Source organism: Saccoglossus kowalevskii, chromosome 6 (assembly GCF_978046115.1).
Source record: "Saccoglossus kowalevskii chromosome 6, keSacKowa6.1, whole genome shotgun sequence".
Lineage (NCBI taxonomy): Eukaryota > Metazoa > Hemichordata > Enteropneusta > Harrimaniidae > Saccoglossus > Saccoglossus kowalevskii.
Window position 1 is genome coordinate 22,345,604 of NC_140646.1, and position 19,888 is coordinate 22,365,491.

At 34.4% G+C, this 19,888-nt stretch overlaps 2 protein-coding genes across 3 annotated transcripts in view; one reads left to right on the top strand and one right to left on the bottom strand.

Moving 5' to 3' along the window:
* Positions 1-345: 345 nt before the first annotated feature.
* On the bottom strand, positions 346-9,146 carry LOC102803884 (p53 and DNA damage-regulated protein 1-like). 2 transcript variants are annotated; one of them, XM_085500201.1, is made up of 5 exons: positions 8,953-9,146; positions 8,042-8,123; positions 3,555-3,632; positions 1,572-1,652; positions 346-1,188 (listed from the first exon to the last, which is right to left on the bottom strand). In XM_085500201.1, exons 1-5 carry the CDS (start codon positions 9,076-9,078, stop codon positions 1,118-1,120), a joined length of 438 nt encoding a protein of 145 aa, XP_085356327.1. In that variant the 5' UTR covers positions 9,079-9,146; the 3' UTR covers positions 346-1,117. The 2 variants fall into 2 exon arrangements, with proteins under 2 accessions (XP_085356327.1, XP_085356328.1); XM_085500202.1 differs by lacking the exon at positions 1,572-1,652.
* LOC100376768 (FACT complex subunit SPT16) overlaps positions 9,138-19,888 on the top strand; it is a 37,800-nt gene continuing 27,049 nt past the window's right edge. The window contains exons 1-4 of the mRNA XM_002732959.4: positions 9,138-9,276; positions 11,455-11,553; positions 18,703-18,927; positions 19,046-19,138. Of these exons, the coding sequence (XP_002733005.1) occupies positions 9,208-9,276; positions 11,455-11,553; positions 18,703-18,927; positions 19,046-19,138 (486 nt within the window). The 5' untranslated portion in view covers positions 9,138-9,207. The remainder of the gene's footprint in view (positions 9,277-11,454; positions 11,554-18,702; positions 18,928-19,045; positions 19,139-19,888) is intronic.

The following is a 19,888-nucleotide window of genomic DNA, read 5'->3' on the forward strand; positions in this document are numbered from 1 at the left end:
AAGTTTCCATTTTGGATAAAATGTCCCAAGCTAATTTTGAGACATCTTAATCTCCGATTCTTAAAAACAGTATTCACAGCAGCTCCTCTCTTAAACAGCTCGTTAGTCAGTCGAGTTTTATTATGCACCAAATACCGATTTTGACACCTGAGAGCTCTTTGATGCATTCCAATCATCTCTGGTATTTCTTTAATACTTAGTCTCTTTTTCAATACAATTAGCTATATACAACAATCAAAATGGCCGTCTTTATTATAAGACCCATACATCATGCATAAGCAGCATGACGACCATGCCCTTCATATAAATTTGTTGAAGCAGAATGCCAGTAAAGGAAGAAACCAATGGAAAAAATATCAAATTTATTATGCTCTTTTATTAAAAAATAAAAATGACTACAATGTATACAAATGTTGCAATATAAATAAGTAATAATATGAGGTTATTACGAGGATACCTCTGTACTGTCTGAGTGCATACTTTGAGGTATCCTCGTAATAACCTTATTATACATCTTTTCTTTTCTGAGGATACATCATGGGAATGCCAAAATCCAAAACGTGGCAGCCACGTTTGTTTTTATTATTAGATGATGCTTACATGTACGAGCATAATCATTCCATATTTGGAATTCGCATTTCCTGATACGGTAGGATGAAAATACCCCATAAAATTACAATGGGCTATTACTTATGGCGTTACAATGACAGATGTATAATAAGTATTATTTATCATCAAAATTGTTTTTCACTGATTTGATAATTCCATAACAAAATTGTTGTTTAATCAAATCTATGGAAAGGAGACTGGAAAATAGTCTTGAGATTCTGGATAGATGGAATATCCTGTAGAAACATATGTCTGAATTGTGGTCTAATACATATCATCAAACAGGTTCATAAAACCATAATGTAACTGTGGTCTTATGTTAAATATGAAAACAACTGCACAATGTACCATAGTTCTTGTTGGAATATTGTTCACTGAAGTTCACAGTTACTCCACAATCTCTTCTAGAAGTGCGTGTATTTCCCTTGTATGCTCAAATGACATCCATGTCAGTTTAACCATGTTGAAATCGCTTAAAACTTGATCGGTTCAGCCAGCTTGTAACTTGTCAGTAATGAACGGCATTGATTTCATCACGCGATAGTGCTTCTAAATTAAAGCCTTTAGCTTCTGGTCGACCTGTAATGAAAAATTTATGAATTCACAACTGATACAATATCCACAATATTACATTCACTACACCTCAAAACAATTGTAACTGTGCATTAGTGAGAAGATAACATGCCACATTATAGCGCCCTCAAGAGGTCAATAATAATAATAATGTTTTATTTTTGCTTGGAATTAATTTTCACTGAATGAATGATTCAGTGAAAATAAATCTAGCAAATATAACTCTTTTACTATAATTTACATTCAACACGTCAAAAATCAGTGACAATAAATTCCATACAAAACACTCAAAAAGTCGTTTCAGCAAAAATTAATTCCAGCTAAAATAAAATATTTTACAGTATTTAATAAAAAGATAGTGGACACAAGTAACAATCTGCCTTGCCTACCTTCAAGCTCCCTTAGCTTGCTCACTTTGGGTTTTAAATTGTCCCGGAGTTTTCCAATTTCAGATTCTATGTTGTTTTGATCTGCATTACATTAAAGAAAATTATACCGGTACATGGTTATTTAAGGTAGCGGGACTATTATTTGCATACTTGTTTTCATCTTCTAATTGTGACTAAATGACTACAAATAGACCCGGGAAAGTATATATTTTTAGAATCGCCAGACTTCAAGCTTTTCACAAGTGTATTTTGCATGCCCGTATCTGCATTCTACGACGCGTTACTCAATCAAAGGTGGAAAATTACTTTTTCTGTAAAAAAAAAATTACGCATTTATGCTGGCGATAAGAAGTATTTTTTTCACTTTTCCTAGTTGTTCAATAGTCTGGTAAATTGAATGTGTCTGGGTAGTTTTATTCAAGCAACGCATTTTAAAATAATAGTGTCCTGAATTTCAATTACTGTTTTAGTCGCATTGCCCCCAACTCAAACCACAACTCGTTGGTAAATAATCGATGAAATAGTTTGTCTGGACACATTCAAGTTCCTCTCATTGTAACCTTAGAGCTGTGAAAATTTGGTGTTAATCCGACGACAATAAGTATACGTTATTTTTTGTTGAAGACCTTGTATTTTGAAAAACATAAACTCCTAGAAAACGTCCATGAAGTAACAGCAAAGATTTTCAAGCTTGTTTATCGGCACAATCAATTTGTTTTCCCATCAAGGTCTGTTTTACCATGTGTAGGGACATCCAAATGTGTAAGGCTATTGGAAACCAAAAAAATAAAGGAATGGGATAGCTATAATTGGATAAATTCGGCATATGAAAACACCAAAATCAATGATTTTTTTCAGTGGCTGTGTGACCTTGTGTCTGACACATTCATATGCAAATGACTAATCTGTGAAACAAACAGGGGCGGAGACAAACCACTCAAATGTTTGGAAACACTCATTGTGTGTCAGATAGCTACTGATAACACATCCTAACATTGCTTTGTCTTGAGTTTATCTTTGAAACTTATAGGCACACAGATTAAACCTGTGTTGTTGATTTTGGAAAACACTACTGAGGCTGCCTTGCTTCCCTTCAGAAAATCTACATTGTAACCAACTTACATGACATTCTAAGTTATATTGACTTTAACATATGAAAGTTTATGGTGCATTTCATCAATTAATAAATAAATGTGAAAATCGTAATTTTCAACACAAATAATAGTCTCGCTACCTTAAGATAAAGTATTCAAACTAATTAGGAAACCAGGTTTGAATCTCATCAACTAGTAGATCAGTTGGTGAACAGCTTTTTTATTCTTATTTACTGTGTTTTGTTTTTTCCAAACTTCTGAAATCCACATCACTCCACATTTTTCATATTTACCTTTAGTGACAAATTGTTGTGGAATTCATGAGTCAGAGAATTTTTTTGTGATAATGAACATTTCATTGAGATCATGAAGACAAAGAGGCATCATGGTGATTAGCATGAAATGTTGTTGGGGAAAACACACTTGAAGGATAGTGATGGCATTGGTCCATATTGACAAAGACTTAGATTATTGCGCAGATCAAAAAAGGAGACACTACCAAGGTAGGAAATTCCAAAGATAATTTGAATGCACCAATTAACTTCAGTCAGTGCCGGGGGTATTTAGTGCACATCAGAAACAGATCAAAGCTTGCTATCATGCTAAGAACGCATTAGATTGCAGGAAAATCACTGTTTACCAAGTTGAAATCTCGTACACACTTGGCATGATGATCACCAGCCTTTAAACCATCAAATAATGAAAACTCAATGGTTTTTCTTCAGGTAAGAATTGAGATTGAACTCTGTACATTATTTATGCAATATTCTTATGGGTATAGGAGCTACATGCACTGACTCAGACATGTGACAAGTGCAGAAATGAAAACAATCTAAGGTGCACCTGTGAAAATTGTAAGCAAGTAAAAACATGGAAATAACAAACGCACCTTGTTCTAACAAGTTCTTTGCATCTGATCTGGGAATTTTTAAAAATGTGTTTCCAAAACACACCCATGTTTTGTCAGCTATGAAGAGAGATAAATTAGTAATTAATCAGTTGCAGTGATCATTTTTTTTATCATCTGCTTAGGTTACACTCATTGGAGGAGTAATTGTTTCTTCATCTGTTGTTTCTCAATGACATCATATTCCTAAGCAAGAGTGGAGCCAACATCAACATATTGCTGTGTTAGATTATAAATGTGTTTACAACCCTTTTTACTTCAACTGCCTCTGCCTGTTTTCTCTGCTTCACTACTTTGCGGTAGCCCCAGCTGCCCCTGTCTGTTTTCTACCTTGCAGTAGAAAAGTGAGGTAACAAGGTGAGGACAGCTGAGGTTAACCTCTTAAAGTCAAATGAAAATTCAAAGCAAGCGACAGATGAACGAACTTCACAAATGTTGGAGAATGCAATTTTTATATCATTTTCAATCTCTCTAGATAATCAAATTTTCATCAGTATTATGTAGTCCGCCATCTTGATTTTCCAGCAAAGGATTGTGGGTAAAGTGTGACATCTGAGAATATAATGTTGTTAGCTTTATCTTATCTTTTAAACTCTATGATTACATGACGAGACACTGCTAGATGTTGAAATGTCACTAGAATTGTTCTAAAATTTACTGCACTTTTTAAAAATTTTGCAACAATCTGGTGACCATCAAATGTGTGATTTAGTCATAGGTAAACCAAAACATTCCAGAGCAATATTTATCCAATTATTCTGCATGCATACTTATTTCACTATATTACAAAGCATCAGTGATGAAACTACAAGTACCAGTACTTTCTTGCAACATTATACCGGTAAATTACTGATCTTTTCTGTTATATTGAGTTAAGTGTCAGCAAGTAACATCTTCAGTGGGATGTAGAAAATGTTTCATAGGTGAAAAAAAACAAGCAGCCTATCGGCTGAGATAGCTCCGCTGTTAGCAATGCACATTTCAATTAAAGAACTGAAGACATCATTAGAAAATGAACAATATGAATAGTATCAAAGCAATCAGACTTACAGTTTTTAACAAGAAGTCGAAAATATCACTTTTTACCAAAAATTACAAAAATATTCACCAAAATAAATTAATTAGAGAATTGAAGATATCATCACAAAACGAACACATCTGAGAGAGGTCCACATGTAGTACCTATATATGTAATATCAAAGCAATCGGACTTACAGTTTTCAACAAGAAGTCGAAAATATCACTTTTTACCAAAAATGACAAAAAATATTCACCAAAATTAGAGAATTGAAGATATCATCACAAAATGAACAAATCTGAGAGAGGTCCACATGTAGTACCTATATATGTAATATCAAAGCAATCGGACTTGCGGTTTTTAACAAGAAGTCAAAAATATCACTTTTTACCAAAAATGACAAAAATATTCACCAAAATTAGAGAATTGAAGATATCATCACGAAATAAACAAATCTGAGAGAGGTCCACATGTAGTACATATATATGTAGTATCAAAGCAATTGGACTTGCGGTTTTTAACAAGAAGTCGAAAATATCAGTTTTTACCAAAAATGACAAAAATATTCACCAAAATTAGAGAATTAAAGATATCATTACAAAATGAACAAATCTGAGAGAGGTCCACATGTAGTACCTATATATGTAATATCAAAGCATTTGCACTTGCGGTTTTTAACAAGAAGTCGAAAATATCAGTTTTTACCAAAAATGACAAAAATATTCACCAAAATTAGAGAATTAAAGATATCATTACAAAATGAACAAATCTGAGAGAGGTCCACATGTAGTACCTATATATGTAGTATCAAAGCAATTGGACTTGCGGTTTTTAACAAGAAGTCGAAAATATCAGTTTTTACCAAAAATGACAAAAATATTCACCAAAATAAATTAATTAGAGAATTGAAGATATCATCACAAAACGAACACATCTGAGAGAGGTCCACATGTAGTACCTATATATGTAATATCAAAGCAATCGGACTTACAGTTTTCAACAAGAAGTCGAAAATATCACTTTTTACCAAAAATGACAAAAAATATTCACCAAAATTAGAGAATTGAAGATATCATCACAAAATGAACAAATCTGAGAGAGGTCCACATGTAGTACCTATATATGTAATATCAAAGCAATCGGACTTGCGGTTTTTAACAAGAAGTCAAAAATATCACTTTTTACCAAAAATGACAAAAATATTCACCAAAATTAGAGAATTGAAGATATCATCACGAAATAAACAAATCTGAGAGAGGTCCACATGTAGTACATATATATGTAGTATCAAAGCAATTGGACTTGCGGTTTTTAACAAGAAGTCGAAAATATCAGTTTTTACCAAAAATGACAAAAATATTCACCAAAATTAGAGAATTAAAGATATCATTACAAAATGAACAAATCTGAGAGAGGTCCACATGTAGTACCTATATATGTAATATCAAAGCATTTGCACTTGCGGTTTTTAACAAGAAGTCGAAAATATCAGTTTTTACCAAAAATGACAAAAATATTCACCAAAATTAGAGAATTAAAGATATCATTACAAAATGAACAAATCTGAAAGAGGTCCACATGTAGTACCTATATAGGTAATATCAAAGCAATTGCATTTGCGGTTTTTAACAAGAAGTCGAAAATATCAGTTTTTACCAAAAATGGCAAAAATATTCACCAAAATTAGAGAATTGAAGATATCATCACGAAATGAACAAATCTGAGAGAGGTCCACATGTAGTACCTATATATGTAGTATCAAAGCAATTGGACTTGCGGTTTTTAACAAGAAGTCGAAAATATCAGTTTTTACCAAAAATGACAAAAATATTCACCAAAATTAGAGAATTAAAGATATCAACATGAAATGAACAAACCTAAGAGAGGTCTACCCAAGGTACATATACACCAAGTATCAAAGCATTTAGGCTTGTAGTTTTCAAGAAGAAGTCGAAAAAGTAAAACATTGACACGAACGACGACGGAGACGGACAATCACTCATATGATAAGCTCCGCTCGACAAAGTCGACAGCGGAGCTAAAAATAGAAAGACATAGCTAAACTTTATTTGATTGGACTATTCACATCTGAAATTGGTCCAAAAGATTCTGAAATATGAACTTAGTTTCAGAAAAGAACTGTGGCGAAGATCAAGAAAAAAAAAAGAACAATTTTGGTCATGCCATATATGGTTGTCATAGCAATGTACACAATGCATTTAAAATACAGTGTTTGTTTATATAAAATTCAAAACATGCTGCGCAACTGATCATATTCTTCATTTGATTTAGTTATATGTATTTATTGGTTTTATGTTTTTACTGATGTAAATAAAAAAAATAAGTATTTATGCCCATGAGGAATATGTATGTCAGAAACTCCTAGAAGAGCATCTACACAATGGGTTTTATGAAAATAAATATAGCCACTCCAATCCCCAATTTGTTTTTACAGAATAAACATTGAACAACAGCTCAATTTTATAGAGGATATATTCAAAAATACAGCGTCATGGCGTCATACAAATATCGGACACTCAAGTCCAAACTGAGGCTGTCAAAATTCACATGCAATGTTTACATTCAACTTACTGGTTGGAGTTTTCGGAATCAACAGTATTGATGTAATTGAAAGAACCATACTAGTATCACATGCAAATCTAATGAAGAAATCATATCAAAACAATGATATTGTGCAGTGACTTGTATTTAATGTCAATGACTTGTACTTAATTTGATCAAATGTTTTTTTATCAAATCGCAAATTCCCATGTGGGGAACTGTATTGGGAAGGTGTGTTCTGCCATTTAAGCTCAAAACATGAAAACTTGGAGAAATCACAGACCGAAAAAACACCAAATTAGGGGCACAAGTGTCTAAAATATTTTCAATTGGAGTACAATTGAATAATATAAATATTCCATTATCGACCGGTAGATATGTCTTGCGTGGAAATTACAAATGTGGATGAGCTGTTTCCACTTATGTCATCTTGCAGTATTAACATAACATCATTGAATAAATAATATAGTACCCAGTTATAATTTTGGTATTAGTCGTGAAAAAAGTGTATTATAAAATATCATCCTTGGATATTTAGACTTAACATCTCACATCTGTGCTCAGCCATCTTAACAAAACAACCAGAGAAAGGTGAACCAGTGGGAAGTGATGTCATTGTGTGAACAGCTTTGTAATTTATGCTAATGCACCACGTCTAAATTGGAGAAACATCGCCCTGGAATGTTTTTGGTTTTGTTCTGCACTTGACTGTCAATCATACTGCGTGTTTATGCAAAACAGTACTGGAAGTGATGGTCCTTCAACTCTTATTTGATCAAGTCAATATAAATGTACATGAGGGTGGCAAGATTAAGGGTTAATGAAATTTGTCACTGTGCAACTTTGTGACAGAGATTACTCTACACATATCAAGGAAATTGGCTCTTACCCTTGCCTGGCACTGGCTGCATCTTACCCAACGCTCTCAGAGCTTCTCTGTTCTTATTTCTTTTCCTATCTAAATCAATAATCTGAATAAAAGATAATGAATTCAAATCAATTGATATTAGGATCTTAACATTCTTTTTCATAACAAATTAATATAATAATATTAATTTAATACTGTTAGAATTTTTTTTTGTCAGATACAGTGCTGTTCACAAAATGTATGGTTTATAAACATATCAAACATTTATATATTTGAAAACTGTTATTGACCAATCAGAGCGATTGCTGTGACATCACTATTGGTGAATACACTGCTCTTGATAGCGACAATCCAGTCTGTGCGTTTGTGTAGCCGTATCAGCCTGAATCTGATTAACTTCACAGCACATCATGAAACACAACAGAATTAGTATGACCATTGAAACAGAAATAAAGATTTTCAGTCATCGAAAATTGGTGGACATTAATAAAAGACAAAGCACATCAAAGTCGATCTAGTCTAGATTGTCTTTGAGTCTATGTTGAAAGATTGATTACTGAGGACTTTTTAAAATAAAATGTTATAGGTCTCACAAGTAGTTCCTGAAAATATTTACAACTCTCATATCCACGAATTCTAGCAACAAGCAGGGTGGTTTGACTTTACATTGTCTGTGCATAGTCTGCACATTCCTTCAGAAGATTTGGACAAAAATAGCAAAATTTTTTGAGTAAAAACTGAAAATTTACTCAAATTTTGTCTGTTTGCTCTAAAACTAGGTTTCAGTTCTAGAAAATATTGAATAATATAAGAAAATAGTGCATAACAATTTGAGCGAGAAAATGAAAAGGTTAAAACCAGAAAAGCAAGATGATAATTGATCCACAATTGTATTTTTTTCATCTTTAAATTCATCTTTTTATCTTGCTTACCTGATGTTTATCGGTGACTATTTCTTCAGCTAGTCCTTCAACTTCTTCAAAATGGTCCAAGACAAATTCTGGACTTTCCTGTCTACTTTGCGTTTCCATTTTCTGACGAGCGGAATTAGTATACATGTATGCAGTATTGCACCACCTGACAATCGTCAAACTACTTTAACCTCTGACCTCAACAGCGCCACCAATCCGACAATTTTCCGACGTTTGGCTCCCGCCATTTTGCCACTTCGAAAAGAAGACACTGCGATGGCTGGCATTTCTGTGGACGTTGACGCCTTCTACAGGCGAATGCAAAAATTCTATAACTCATGGAAGGTGCGTAATGTACTTTTGATTCGATTTTTGTTTAGAATTTTCGCGTTCCTGTATTGTTTTTTCCCATTGCGGAACGAAGCAAGTTTAAAAAGATAAAACGTGATTTCCACCAAAATGGCTACTGGGATCAAGCGAGCATGTGTTTACAACAACACGATCGTGAAAACTGCCTTCCTTAGGTACGCGATTTTGTCAAAATGTAAAAAATCGATCATCATTGTCTATTTCCAGTTTGTGTGCTTACTTGAAAATCTAAATATGATGCATAAATAATAATAATTAATTATTAAATTGCGTAATATGTACACAGGCTCTCGAATCGGGGGTTTAGATAAGGCATGGGTTAGGGTTGTGAGGGCTACTAACCTATAAAAAAAAAGAGTATGCAACTGCGGTAAAGTAATTGCATGGTACACAGTTGACAATCATTGATTTGGAAAATAAATCGTGCACTATATTCGTCAAAAAAGCAGTCTATCTGCCTGCAACCTAAGAATTATGACACTTGATTGGAATATTCAAACTCAAATTTGACAAAATATGCTTATTTTCACCATTCTTCAGCAACAAAACCAATGACAGATAACTGCTGAGGCAAGCTTCGCTCATCGAAAACTCTCATTGCCCCCAAGCAATATGTGATTTAGAGAAATTCTGTCATAAAATATTGAATTTGAATAATGAATTTGAAAATGATACTAATAATACATTAATAATATTAACAATTCAAGTAGATAGATGCACGGTATATTCTCAAAACACTGGATTATATTGTATTCCTGGAAAGCCGTTCTCTCCACTTTGGGTACATCAGTGAACTGATAGTTTATATATATTAAGTAGTTCATGTAGAACGCTCTCCTGTATTGCAGTTTTGTATATACAACAGTTACTGTGGAATACTTTATTTTCGCTGGAATTAATTTTCGCTGAAAAGGCTTTTTGGGCGTTTTGCCTGGAATTTATTTTCACTGATTTTTGATGAGTTTAATGTGAAATATAGGAAAAAGAGTATATTCGCTGGATTTTATTTTCACGGAATCATCCCTTCAGCGAAAATAGTGAAAATAAATTCCAAGCGAAAATAAAGTGTTCTACAGTACTGTAAAATACTTTATTTTCACTTGGCATTAATTTTCGCTATTTTCGCTGGAGGGATGATTCATTGAAAATAAATTCCATACAAAACACCAAAAAAGTCCTTTCAGCGAAAATTAATTCCAGCTAAAATAAAGTATTTTACAGTAATACCGAAGCACAATATGTCATGATGAGAATACTAACTTTTAATGACAAGTTAGTAACAAATTAACATCTAGATATTAACAATTACTGGTTTTTCGTTATTAACAAATTAGTATCTTGACAGAAGGGGGATTGCTGGTACCCTTGTGTGACAACCTACTTTCAAAGTTGTAGATGAAATCATTTTCTCAATTTTTCATAACAATGGCTATGATGTCTACTTTACCCATAATCCTTTGCAGAAGAATCAAGATGGTGGACTTCATAATATTGATGACGAGTTGAATATCTATAGAATTAAAAGTGATATAAAAAATATTAGCATTATGTTTGCTCAGACTTCTTTAATTTTTTAAAAGTTAAGCTTTATTAAAATCATAACCATTTTTGAATAATAACATAACATTAATTAGTGAATACATAGTTATGATGAAAATAGGTTTTTCTACCTCGTGAGATGCAGTAGATTTCTTTAATTAAATGCACCCTTGAACAGTATATTGTATATGTCTGAAAAACATAGGTAGTGGCACCCCCTGTTTCTTCATTGATTACATCTGAAAAAAAATGTAGATAATTGTGGTAGTACTTGCCAATAACTATAATATGATGTATTGAGCAGATGAAGCCAGAATTGGAAAAAGATGTGACAAGCGGAATACTACGACATTAACCAGTCAGGTTTCCAAAATCTCTGAATTGGATGACTGGCGGCCATATTGTTTAAACAAATGCAGCTCTATATCGCCATATCCCATTCATTCCTGGTCTGATCAATTTAAAACTCCATACATATACAGAACATATATTTCTTGTCTATAATACAAACATTAACAATGACTTGTGGCTTTTAGGATCCTCTCATGAATATGCACTTCTAATAGAGAAAATACAGTAATAACAATTACTGAAACTAATAATTTTTTTCTACAGAATGCCGATGATGAAGATAATTTAGCGAAAAGTGATGCCATTATGGTTTCAGTAGGAGTGGATGAAGAGATAGTTTATGCCAAATCCACAGCACTGCAGGTCTGTAGTTTACTAAATCTTATTGTATGGCTTTAGTTTTATCAAAATGTGAGGGAAACTATTTTCCAATTCCAAGTCAGTGTTCTCCGTGAAGTATCATGGTACCATGACGCTTGGACACTCACCTGTGATGCTTGCCCTCTGTCTGTGACACTTGAAATTTAAATTTATTGATGCTTGTTGCTTTGTTTACCAGTGTAACTCTAGTCTTGTTCGAATTTAAAACAATAACATGTTTTGATCAAAGGGTGCTTTGCATTTGTTAGCAATACATTGACAGTGGTAAGAACAAAAGTCTGCAAGAAGTTACTAAGTCTTTGAGTTTCACAGGTGAGGTGTATCCAAAGCCCAAAACAAATACTAGAGTACCTGTAGTAACTATAACAAGTTACACAAATCAGAACGCAATGTATATCACAAAGATGTATTTCTATTTGCTGCACATCAGTTAAATGCAAATTTTCAATCGCCGGTGACACAAATTATCAAAAACAAATGAAATGAAATGAACTTATATTGAAAGGAATACTACTGTAAATCAAGGCAAAATTTATTCAACTGCAGACGAGATGACCTATAAAAAAAATGAACCCTGATCTCTAGAAATAACTCATTCATAGACTACCTCAGTACCGATGACTGCGACCCATGGTGACACAATGCACATTGTGACATCACGTCCGATGCATGCAAGATTGAGGTAACTGGAATAACAGTGTAAAGTGTATGTTTTTTCCACAATTTTTAAAAGCAGCATCTCATTGCTGATTTTGTTGAACTTTCTAAAATACTCCTTATTCTTTATTTATTATTAACCGAGGATTCAAAATATTCATTCAGTTAAATTTATACAATCTGATCAAAATCATGTGATATGTTAGTAACCACATACAGTCAAGTCTGTCTATAAAGGACAGTCGGTGGACTGAGCCAAACTGTCCTTTATAGACAGGTGGTCTTTATAGACAGGTGGTCTTTATAGACAGGTGGTCTTTATAGACAGGTGGCCTAATTTATTCATTTATTCATGAATATTTATTAAGGGGGAGAGATTTTAAGGGAGATCAGCTAAACAGACAAGCAAACATATTGTACAATAAATAAAAACAATGATAAATAGTGTATTATTTTTATTTGCATTTTTAGAAATTAACTTTACTACATTACAAATAAGCCATTTTAGTTGTTTTGGCATCATTTTCTTTGTCACTTTCATCACCACTGTCATCTTCAGCCAACAACTGCACAGCTGATTGTTCCCAATCAGTGTCAGTGTTGCATATTGCAAGGTCAGGGATTGCGTTAACGCGGAATTTCGCGTCCGGGAAGCATAGTTTTTCTGTGGGACGCATGAATTTTTTAACTGGTGAGTCCCTGGGACGCATCCGGTGAGCACGCAACTCGGTCGTATTATGATAGGTCTAAAGGCATTGTGTACGTTTGCGATGCCATTGTCCCGCATACAAAGTTCATAGAGCTTTTAAATTCACGTACAATACTGTGCCATTGTCTTCAAAAACACCTATTAGCATCTACATTTCACAATGGAATGTGTGAAGTCCCATCTGAAGTACGGCGAGACAGTCAATACTGAGACAAGTAGAATGCACTGTGACCTGCTAATTTATCCGCCTAAAACTTGCAATGTCACCCAGAGTAATTCTTTTTCAAAAAAAAAACGACCCTGGTACGTCAAATACACTTTTTTTTCCTAATTTTATTGGTAACGAAATTATATTCTAAACGAAGTAAAAACGAATACAACTGCCGAGCAACAAATGATCACGGTTGCGCAATCCAGTCACGCTGCGTTTCAAAATTGTCAATTACCGGTATTACTCAGTAGTGACTATAATAACGTACAAAAAACAAATTTGTTGAATTGTTATGAAATGCAAATAAAATTCAACTTCGTTTCGTCGTAAGCAAATAATTCCGGTCGCAAATTAACGCTCGATGCTTTCGAGTATCCGCCATGTTTCTTGTCTTGCATGGTTAACCTAATAGGTCAAATCGCTAATTAACCAATAAAAATGCTGGATGACGCCAACGTGTTCAAATTACCATAGCTCATTTAAATATGTTAATGTTATTGAACACAACGCGGAAGAGATTTGCCGATGTTGTAGTACGATCTTTTGGCTTGGATTTTGATGGGAAAACGGCATGATTTTTTTTAAATCAAAAAATTAGTTCTTTTTAAAAAATAAACTGAGCATTTGAAGAATAATTTAACATTGTTTACAGTGATAACAGTTCATTGTCAAAACTAAGCTCACCCGTTCACGCTAGTCTCGATAAAAATCATACTCTTGAGTAGACGTCAATGACTTGCGGTAAAACTTAGACTATTTTAGCTGTCAGGAATGATTGGATTTTTATGGAAAAACGGTATGATTTTTTTTTCAAATCAAAAAATAGTTGTTTTCAAAAGATAAACTGCGCATTTGAAGACTAATTTAACATCGTTTACAGTGACAACAACTCGAACCGAAACGAAGATTACGCACTCTCGCTAGTCACAAAAAACATACTCTTGAATAAAAACTCTTTTTAGGCGTCAGGAGATTGTAATGTCCGAAAAATTACGCCTAAATATTTAAATAACAAATATTAAATAAAATCTGCCAAAAAATCGCCGATTTCTTGGTCCCATTTTATTTTTTTAAAAACCCAAACTGCCCAGAGGCGAATTTACTGCAGAATCTGGTACTAGTACTAGTATGTACAAATTTTGGGTGTATTGTTTTCTTGGGACAATATTAATCGAAACAATGAACTATTTAATTATATAACACAAGTGACTATGGGAGAAAAAAATCACTTTTCTAGAAGCCATGGATCGATTAGTTATTTGCAAGATCTCCTCCCCGGCAGGTTCTATGAGGCCATGCATTTTCTTGCCAGAACTGTATTAAGGTAGCGGGACTATTATTTGCATACTTGTTTTCATCCTCTAATTGTGACTAAATGACTACAAATAGACCCAGGAAAGTATATATTTTTAGAATCGCCAGACTTCAAGCTTTTCACAAGTGTATTTTGCATGCCCGTATCTGCATTCTACGACGCGTTACTCAACCAAAGGTGAAAAATTACTTTTTCGGTAAAAAAAACAATTACGCATTTATTCTGGCGATAAGAAGTATTTTTTTCACTTTTCCTAGTTGTTCAATAGTCTGGTAAATTGAATGTGTCTGGTCAGTTTTATTCAAGCAACGCGTTCTAAAAATTAGTGTGTTGAATTTCAATTACTGTTTTAGTCGCATTGCCCCCAACTCAAACTACAACTCGTTGGTAAATAATCGATGAAATAGTTTGTCTGGACACATTCAAGTTCCTCTCACTGTCACCTTAAAGCTGTGAAAATTTGGTGTTAATCCGACGATAATAAGTATACGTTATTTTTTGTTAAAGACCTTGTATTTTGAAAAACATAAACTCCTAGAAAACGTCCATAAAATAACAGCAAAGATTTTCAAGCTTGTTTATCGGCACAATCAATTTGTTTTCCCATCAAGGTCTGTTTTAACATGTGTAGGGACAACCAAATGTGTAAGGCTATTGGAAACCAAAACAATAAAGGAATGGGATAGCTATAATTGGATAAATTTGGCATATGAAAACACCAAAATCAATGATTTTTTTCAGTGGCTGTGTGACCTTGTGTCTGACACATTCATATGCAAATGACTAATCTGTGAAACAAATAGGGGCGGAGAAAAACCACTCAAATGTTTGGAAACACTAATTGTGTGTCAGATAGCTACTGATAACACATCCTAACATTGCTTTGTCTTGAGTTTATCTTTGAAACTTATAGGCACACAGATTAAACCTGTGTTGTTGATTTTGGAAAACACTACTGAGGCTGCCTTGCTTCCCTTCAGAAAATCTACATTTTAACCAACTTACATGACATTCTATGTTATGTTGACTTTATCACATGAAAGTTTATAGTGCATTTCATCAATTAATAAATAAATGTGAAAATCGTAATTTTCAACACAAATAATAGTCTCGCTACCTTAAGTCTAAGTTAAGTCTGACACCAGTTCATTTATCTTGGCTTATGAAGAACTTGAGGGTAAACCCAGTAATGATTTAAAATTTGTAAAAGCAGCATTATATTTTAATAACTGTAAAAATAGAAGAAAACCAAGTAAATAATGCAGATTGCTGACATGTAAAGGCTGGAATGAACATGTAAATAAAGTACAATATAAATGTGATTAATGCCTGTTTATGTTTATTGCGTAATAGTTCGTGCAAAAAAATATTTAAAAAAAATAAAGTGCGATAGCGTCAGGGACCCCACATATTTTTAAGGGACCCACACATTTTATAAGGGGTGGGTCCCAGGGACTCCACATTATCAAACACTAATGCAACCCCTGAAGGTCATTGTCAATATCAACCAATTCCTGCAAAGAACAACCAAACAGATCATGTGCTGCTGCATCCAAGTACCCATCAGTTTCTTCCTGTTCAGGATTATCAGCAATATCCTGGTCTGAAGGGAAACCAGATTTCTTAAAACACTTCACTATGGTGGATTCATCAACATCTTGCCAGGCTCGCTGAATCCAGTAGATCGCCTCCAGCATGGTTGTTGACTTAACAGTCTCTGGACCAAACACTGATTTATCAGTGTCCATCTTTGTGATGATGTGTTGTAGTTGTTCCTTGCGAAATTTCAACTTCAGTGCCTGTATTATTCCTTGATCCATTGGGGGGAAAAAACTTCTGCTTCAGATTACGAAGACTGAAGTTTGGATGGCATGTGGCATTGTCCAGGAAAAGAATTGCCTTTCTCTTCTGTCCACATTCAGAAGTTTTCTGTCAAACTTACACAGCCAATCGTTAAACACTGCTGAGGTCATCCATGCTTTCTTGTTAGCGTTGTATGATACAGGAAGTGTTTTTGGATTAATGTTCCTGAAACATTGTGGTTTCTTTGACTTTCCGGTGATTAGTGGTTTCTCTTTTTCTCCAACCATATTTGCACATAACATCAGTGTTAAATGTTCTTTGGATTTTTCCCACCACTGCAGTCAGTCCCCTTGACATGCAGACTTTTGTCAGTTGTGTTTTTGAAAAAAAGCCCTGTTTCATCCATGACCTTCACAAATTGTTGGTAGCCGTTCTTTCCATTCATCCACCACTTTCACCATTCATCTTGCCAAAAACAATGCTGTGTTTTTTTTATTGAAATGTTTCCAACCAACCATTTGATGCCCAGGGATCTCGCCACGCAGAGCGGCGGTGGTCAGCCCGACCGGCACTCAAAATTAGCAGCCATCACAGAAAAACTACCGACCAGAACTATTGTCGGATTGTTATTACGTACTGACCGGCGAGCATCCTGCCAGTCAAGGATTATAACTGTAAACAATAGAAGTAGTCACATGATGTGGTAGCGGCTAGTCGATTTTGTGAAATTAGCCCCTCTTTGTTTGTAAGTAAATACTTTCTGACGATAGATACAAGTGGTGTTCTCACTGGACGAAATAAGCCGTTGTCACAGCGCCTTTTATTTGAGAACGTTGTTAAAATGCGTTTATGAACAGAATACGTCGTTGTAAAAGATGTGGACCAGATCCTAAACGCCGTTGTCACACCGGCTCTTGCACAACGCAATGTGTTGTGTGAAAACAATACGACGGCCAAACGCCCTCTATTGCCGACTTATTATTCTTGTCATTACGCAAGATGACGTCAGAGGTTACAGGTCAAGTGTTGAACTGGTCAAGAAACAAGATTACTGATATCTGAATAATGCAGAGAAAGCGGCTGAAAAGGGGTTGCACAGGACGTCATTGCAATGTCAACTGAAGATCAAAGCGTATAAAGTACAGAGAAGGGACTGAGCACAACAGAAGTTGTAGCGATTCGAAAACTGACATTTTGGGATGAACTGCACGAAATATTAGGTAGAAGGCCAGCATTCAATCCTCAAACACCGATGTTTTTACTAAGTAAGAACGCGAGCAGACAATTCAGCAGATTATTTAACATTCACATGTAACAAAAAAACAGTGTCAACATCGGCGTTTTTTAGACTTGTGAGAACGTAGCTACAGTCTTTAAATTGAAAGCTAAAATTCTTTCAAAATCAATTCTACCCGATATTACATGGTCAAAGCGAAGGTCACGATTTGTTTACGCTACTCAAGAAAAAGCAATGCGTTTATTGCGTGATTGGGTAAAATACATTTTAACTGTTATATTTGCGAATCATGTAAAAACTTCTTTCAGGGCTTCTTTTACCTTTTATTAAAAACTTCTAATCACCTCTTTCGAATACCATCATGCAATTTTCAACTGAAATCCATGGCAACACATCGTGCTATGACATCGCTTTATTTTCGCAGTGTAATTTTTATGATTACTACCATTCGGAAAATTTTGGGTTCAACTGGTATTACCATGCAGCATTCTGATTGGTTAATGGCATTCTTGAAATTTTGACCCATCGGGTCAAAAGACACATGCCGGTCAACTAATGGATCACAAACATCATAGGGGGATCTGTGTTTTTCAATCGCTCCCAATATATGTCTAATTTGACTTCAATTTCATATAAAAAAACTGACTAAATAAGAGGTATTATTGGTATAACCGGTGTATAACATCGTGAAGTAAGTTATGTTATGTCGTGACTTTGATGATTGTTTGGAAGTTTTATTTGTTCGTTCATTACTGTAAATGTAAACGTTTTAGAAGCTGATGGTACAAATAATAAATTACAACAATCCGCCAAATAATTACGTGGTTGATATTTTGAAGGAGAATTTTGTAGTAGATAAGATCATGAAAGTCTTGAACATATTCCAGGCTGAAACGTTTCTAATGCATTTCAATTAAGATATTAATATTGCTACAATAATTTATGTTTCTGTTTTCAGTCTGCAGCATTTGCATTTTGAGAATGTTTCATTTTCAAATTCAAACTCTTCTGAATTGTGAAACATAATATTTTGACTTCAATAAAAAAAAATATTTGCACTGTGACAGAGCTCATTAATATTCATATAACTCATTAATATTCATGAGCAACTGACACTCCCATTGGGCTGGCGAGATCCCTGAAAAGTGACCGCACTTTTGACTAATATCTGATGGTGGCCAATATAATTTTCATTGCAGACTTGGCTCTTTGGATACGAGTTAACAGACACTGTCATGGTGATCTGTGAAAAACAGATATATTTCTTGGCATCCAAGAAGAAGGTAGAGTTTCTGAAGCAAGTGGCTTCTGACAAGGAAAACACAAATGGCGTACCACCCATAACGCTGCTGACGAGGGAAAAATCTGGGGACAATAAAGTGAATTTTGAGAAGTTAACCGCGGCAATCAAGGAAAGTAAAAAGGTATTTATGTTTTTTGATAAAGTGGATTACTTTCATATGATTTTAACTACCAAATTTTACTACTTGATAATCCTGGCTTGTTTTAGTATGAAGAAGGTATATCTTTGCTTTATTTCAGGGTAAAAGCATTGGAATATTTTCCAAAGATAATTTTCCAGGTGCCTTTATGGATGGCTGGAGAAAAGCTTTGGATAGAGAAGGCTTTGATAAGGTATAACAACCTGTTTTGTTGATCTTAGTATGTGAGCATGATTTTATGATTTCTAGACATTACCCATGAATTAATTTGGATAGCGGTAAAACCATTCTAACATTTTTGAGTCTTTGTAGTTAGTGTAGTTACATGTGTGTGTGTCTGTTCCACTGAAGAACCACTTAATGAATTTTGATGCACAATGGTGAAACAATGTACAGGCCTGTTTAGTTATAGCATAATTAATGAATCTCCACTGATATTTCAAGTACTAATGATCTCATTTCAGTGAAACTTGGTACATAGTTGCTCTAAGACAATGCATAGACCTGTTATGTTTTGGTTCAAAATCTTGACCATATTAATTAGTCCCCGTTCCCAGCACACAGGAGTTTTTAGTCCCCGTTCGGACTTAGTCCGAAAACGGGGACTTATGTTTTGCCCTGCGTGCGTTCGTGCGTCCGTGATCACCTGTATCTCGAACATGCATGGACCGATTAAGTTCAAACTTCACTCATACATCACACATTATATGGGACATATGCACATGCATTTTTTTCATGATCCGATTAACGATAGCCGAATAGCGGCCATTTTAAGGCCGAAAATGCATCAAATTCGCACATTTTCACCATTCTGGACCTGGATCTCAGTTGTGCATGGACGGATTTTGTTCAAATTTGGTACATACATTAAACATAATATGACCTTGATGCACGTCATTTTTTGGATCGGGTTTGAAATGGCCAACTGGCGGCCATTTTGTTT

What these genes read in the sequence shown, in the direction of transcription:
- LOC102803884 (XM_085500201.1), bottom strand. Translation starts at nt 9,078, where the DNA reads ATGTATACTAATTCCGCTCGTCAGAAAATGGAAACGCAAAGTAGACAG. An exon ending in GCAGCCAGTGCCAGGCAAGG is followed by an intron (nt 3,633 to 8,041) that starts GTAAGAGCCAAT and finishes CTCTCTTCATAG; the next exon opens with CTGACAAAACATGGGTGTGT. An exon ending in AAAGAACTTGTTAGAACAAG is followed by an intron (nt 1,653 to 3,554) that starts GTGCGTTTGTTA and finishes AATGTAATGCAG; the next exon opens with ATCAAAACAACATAGAATCT.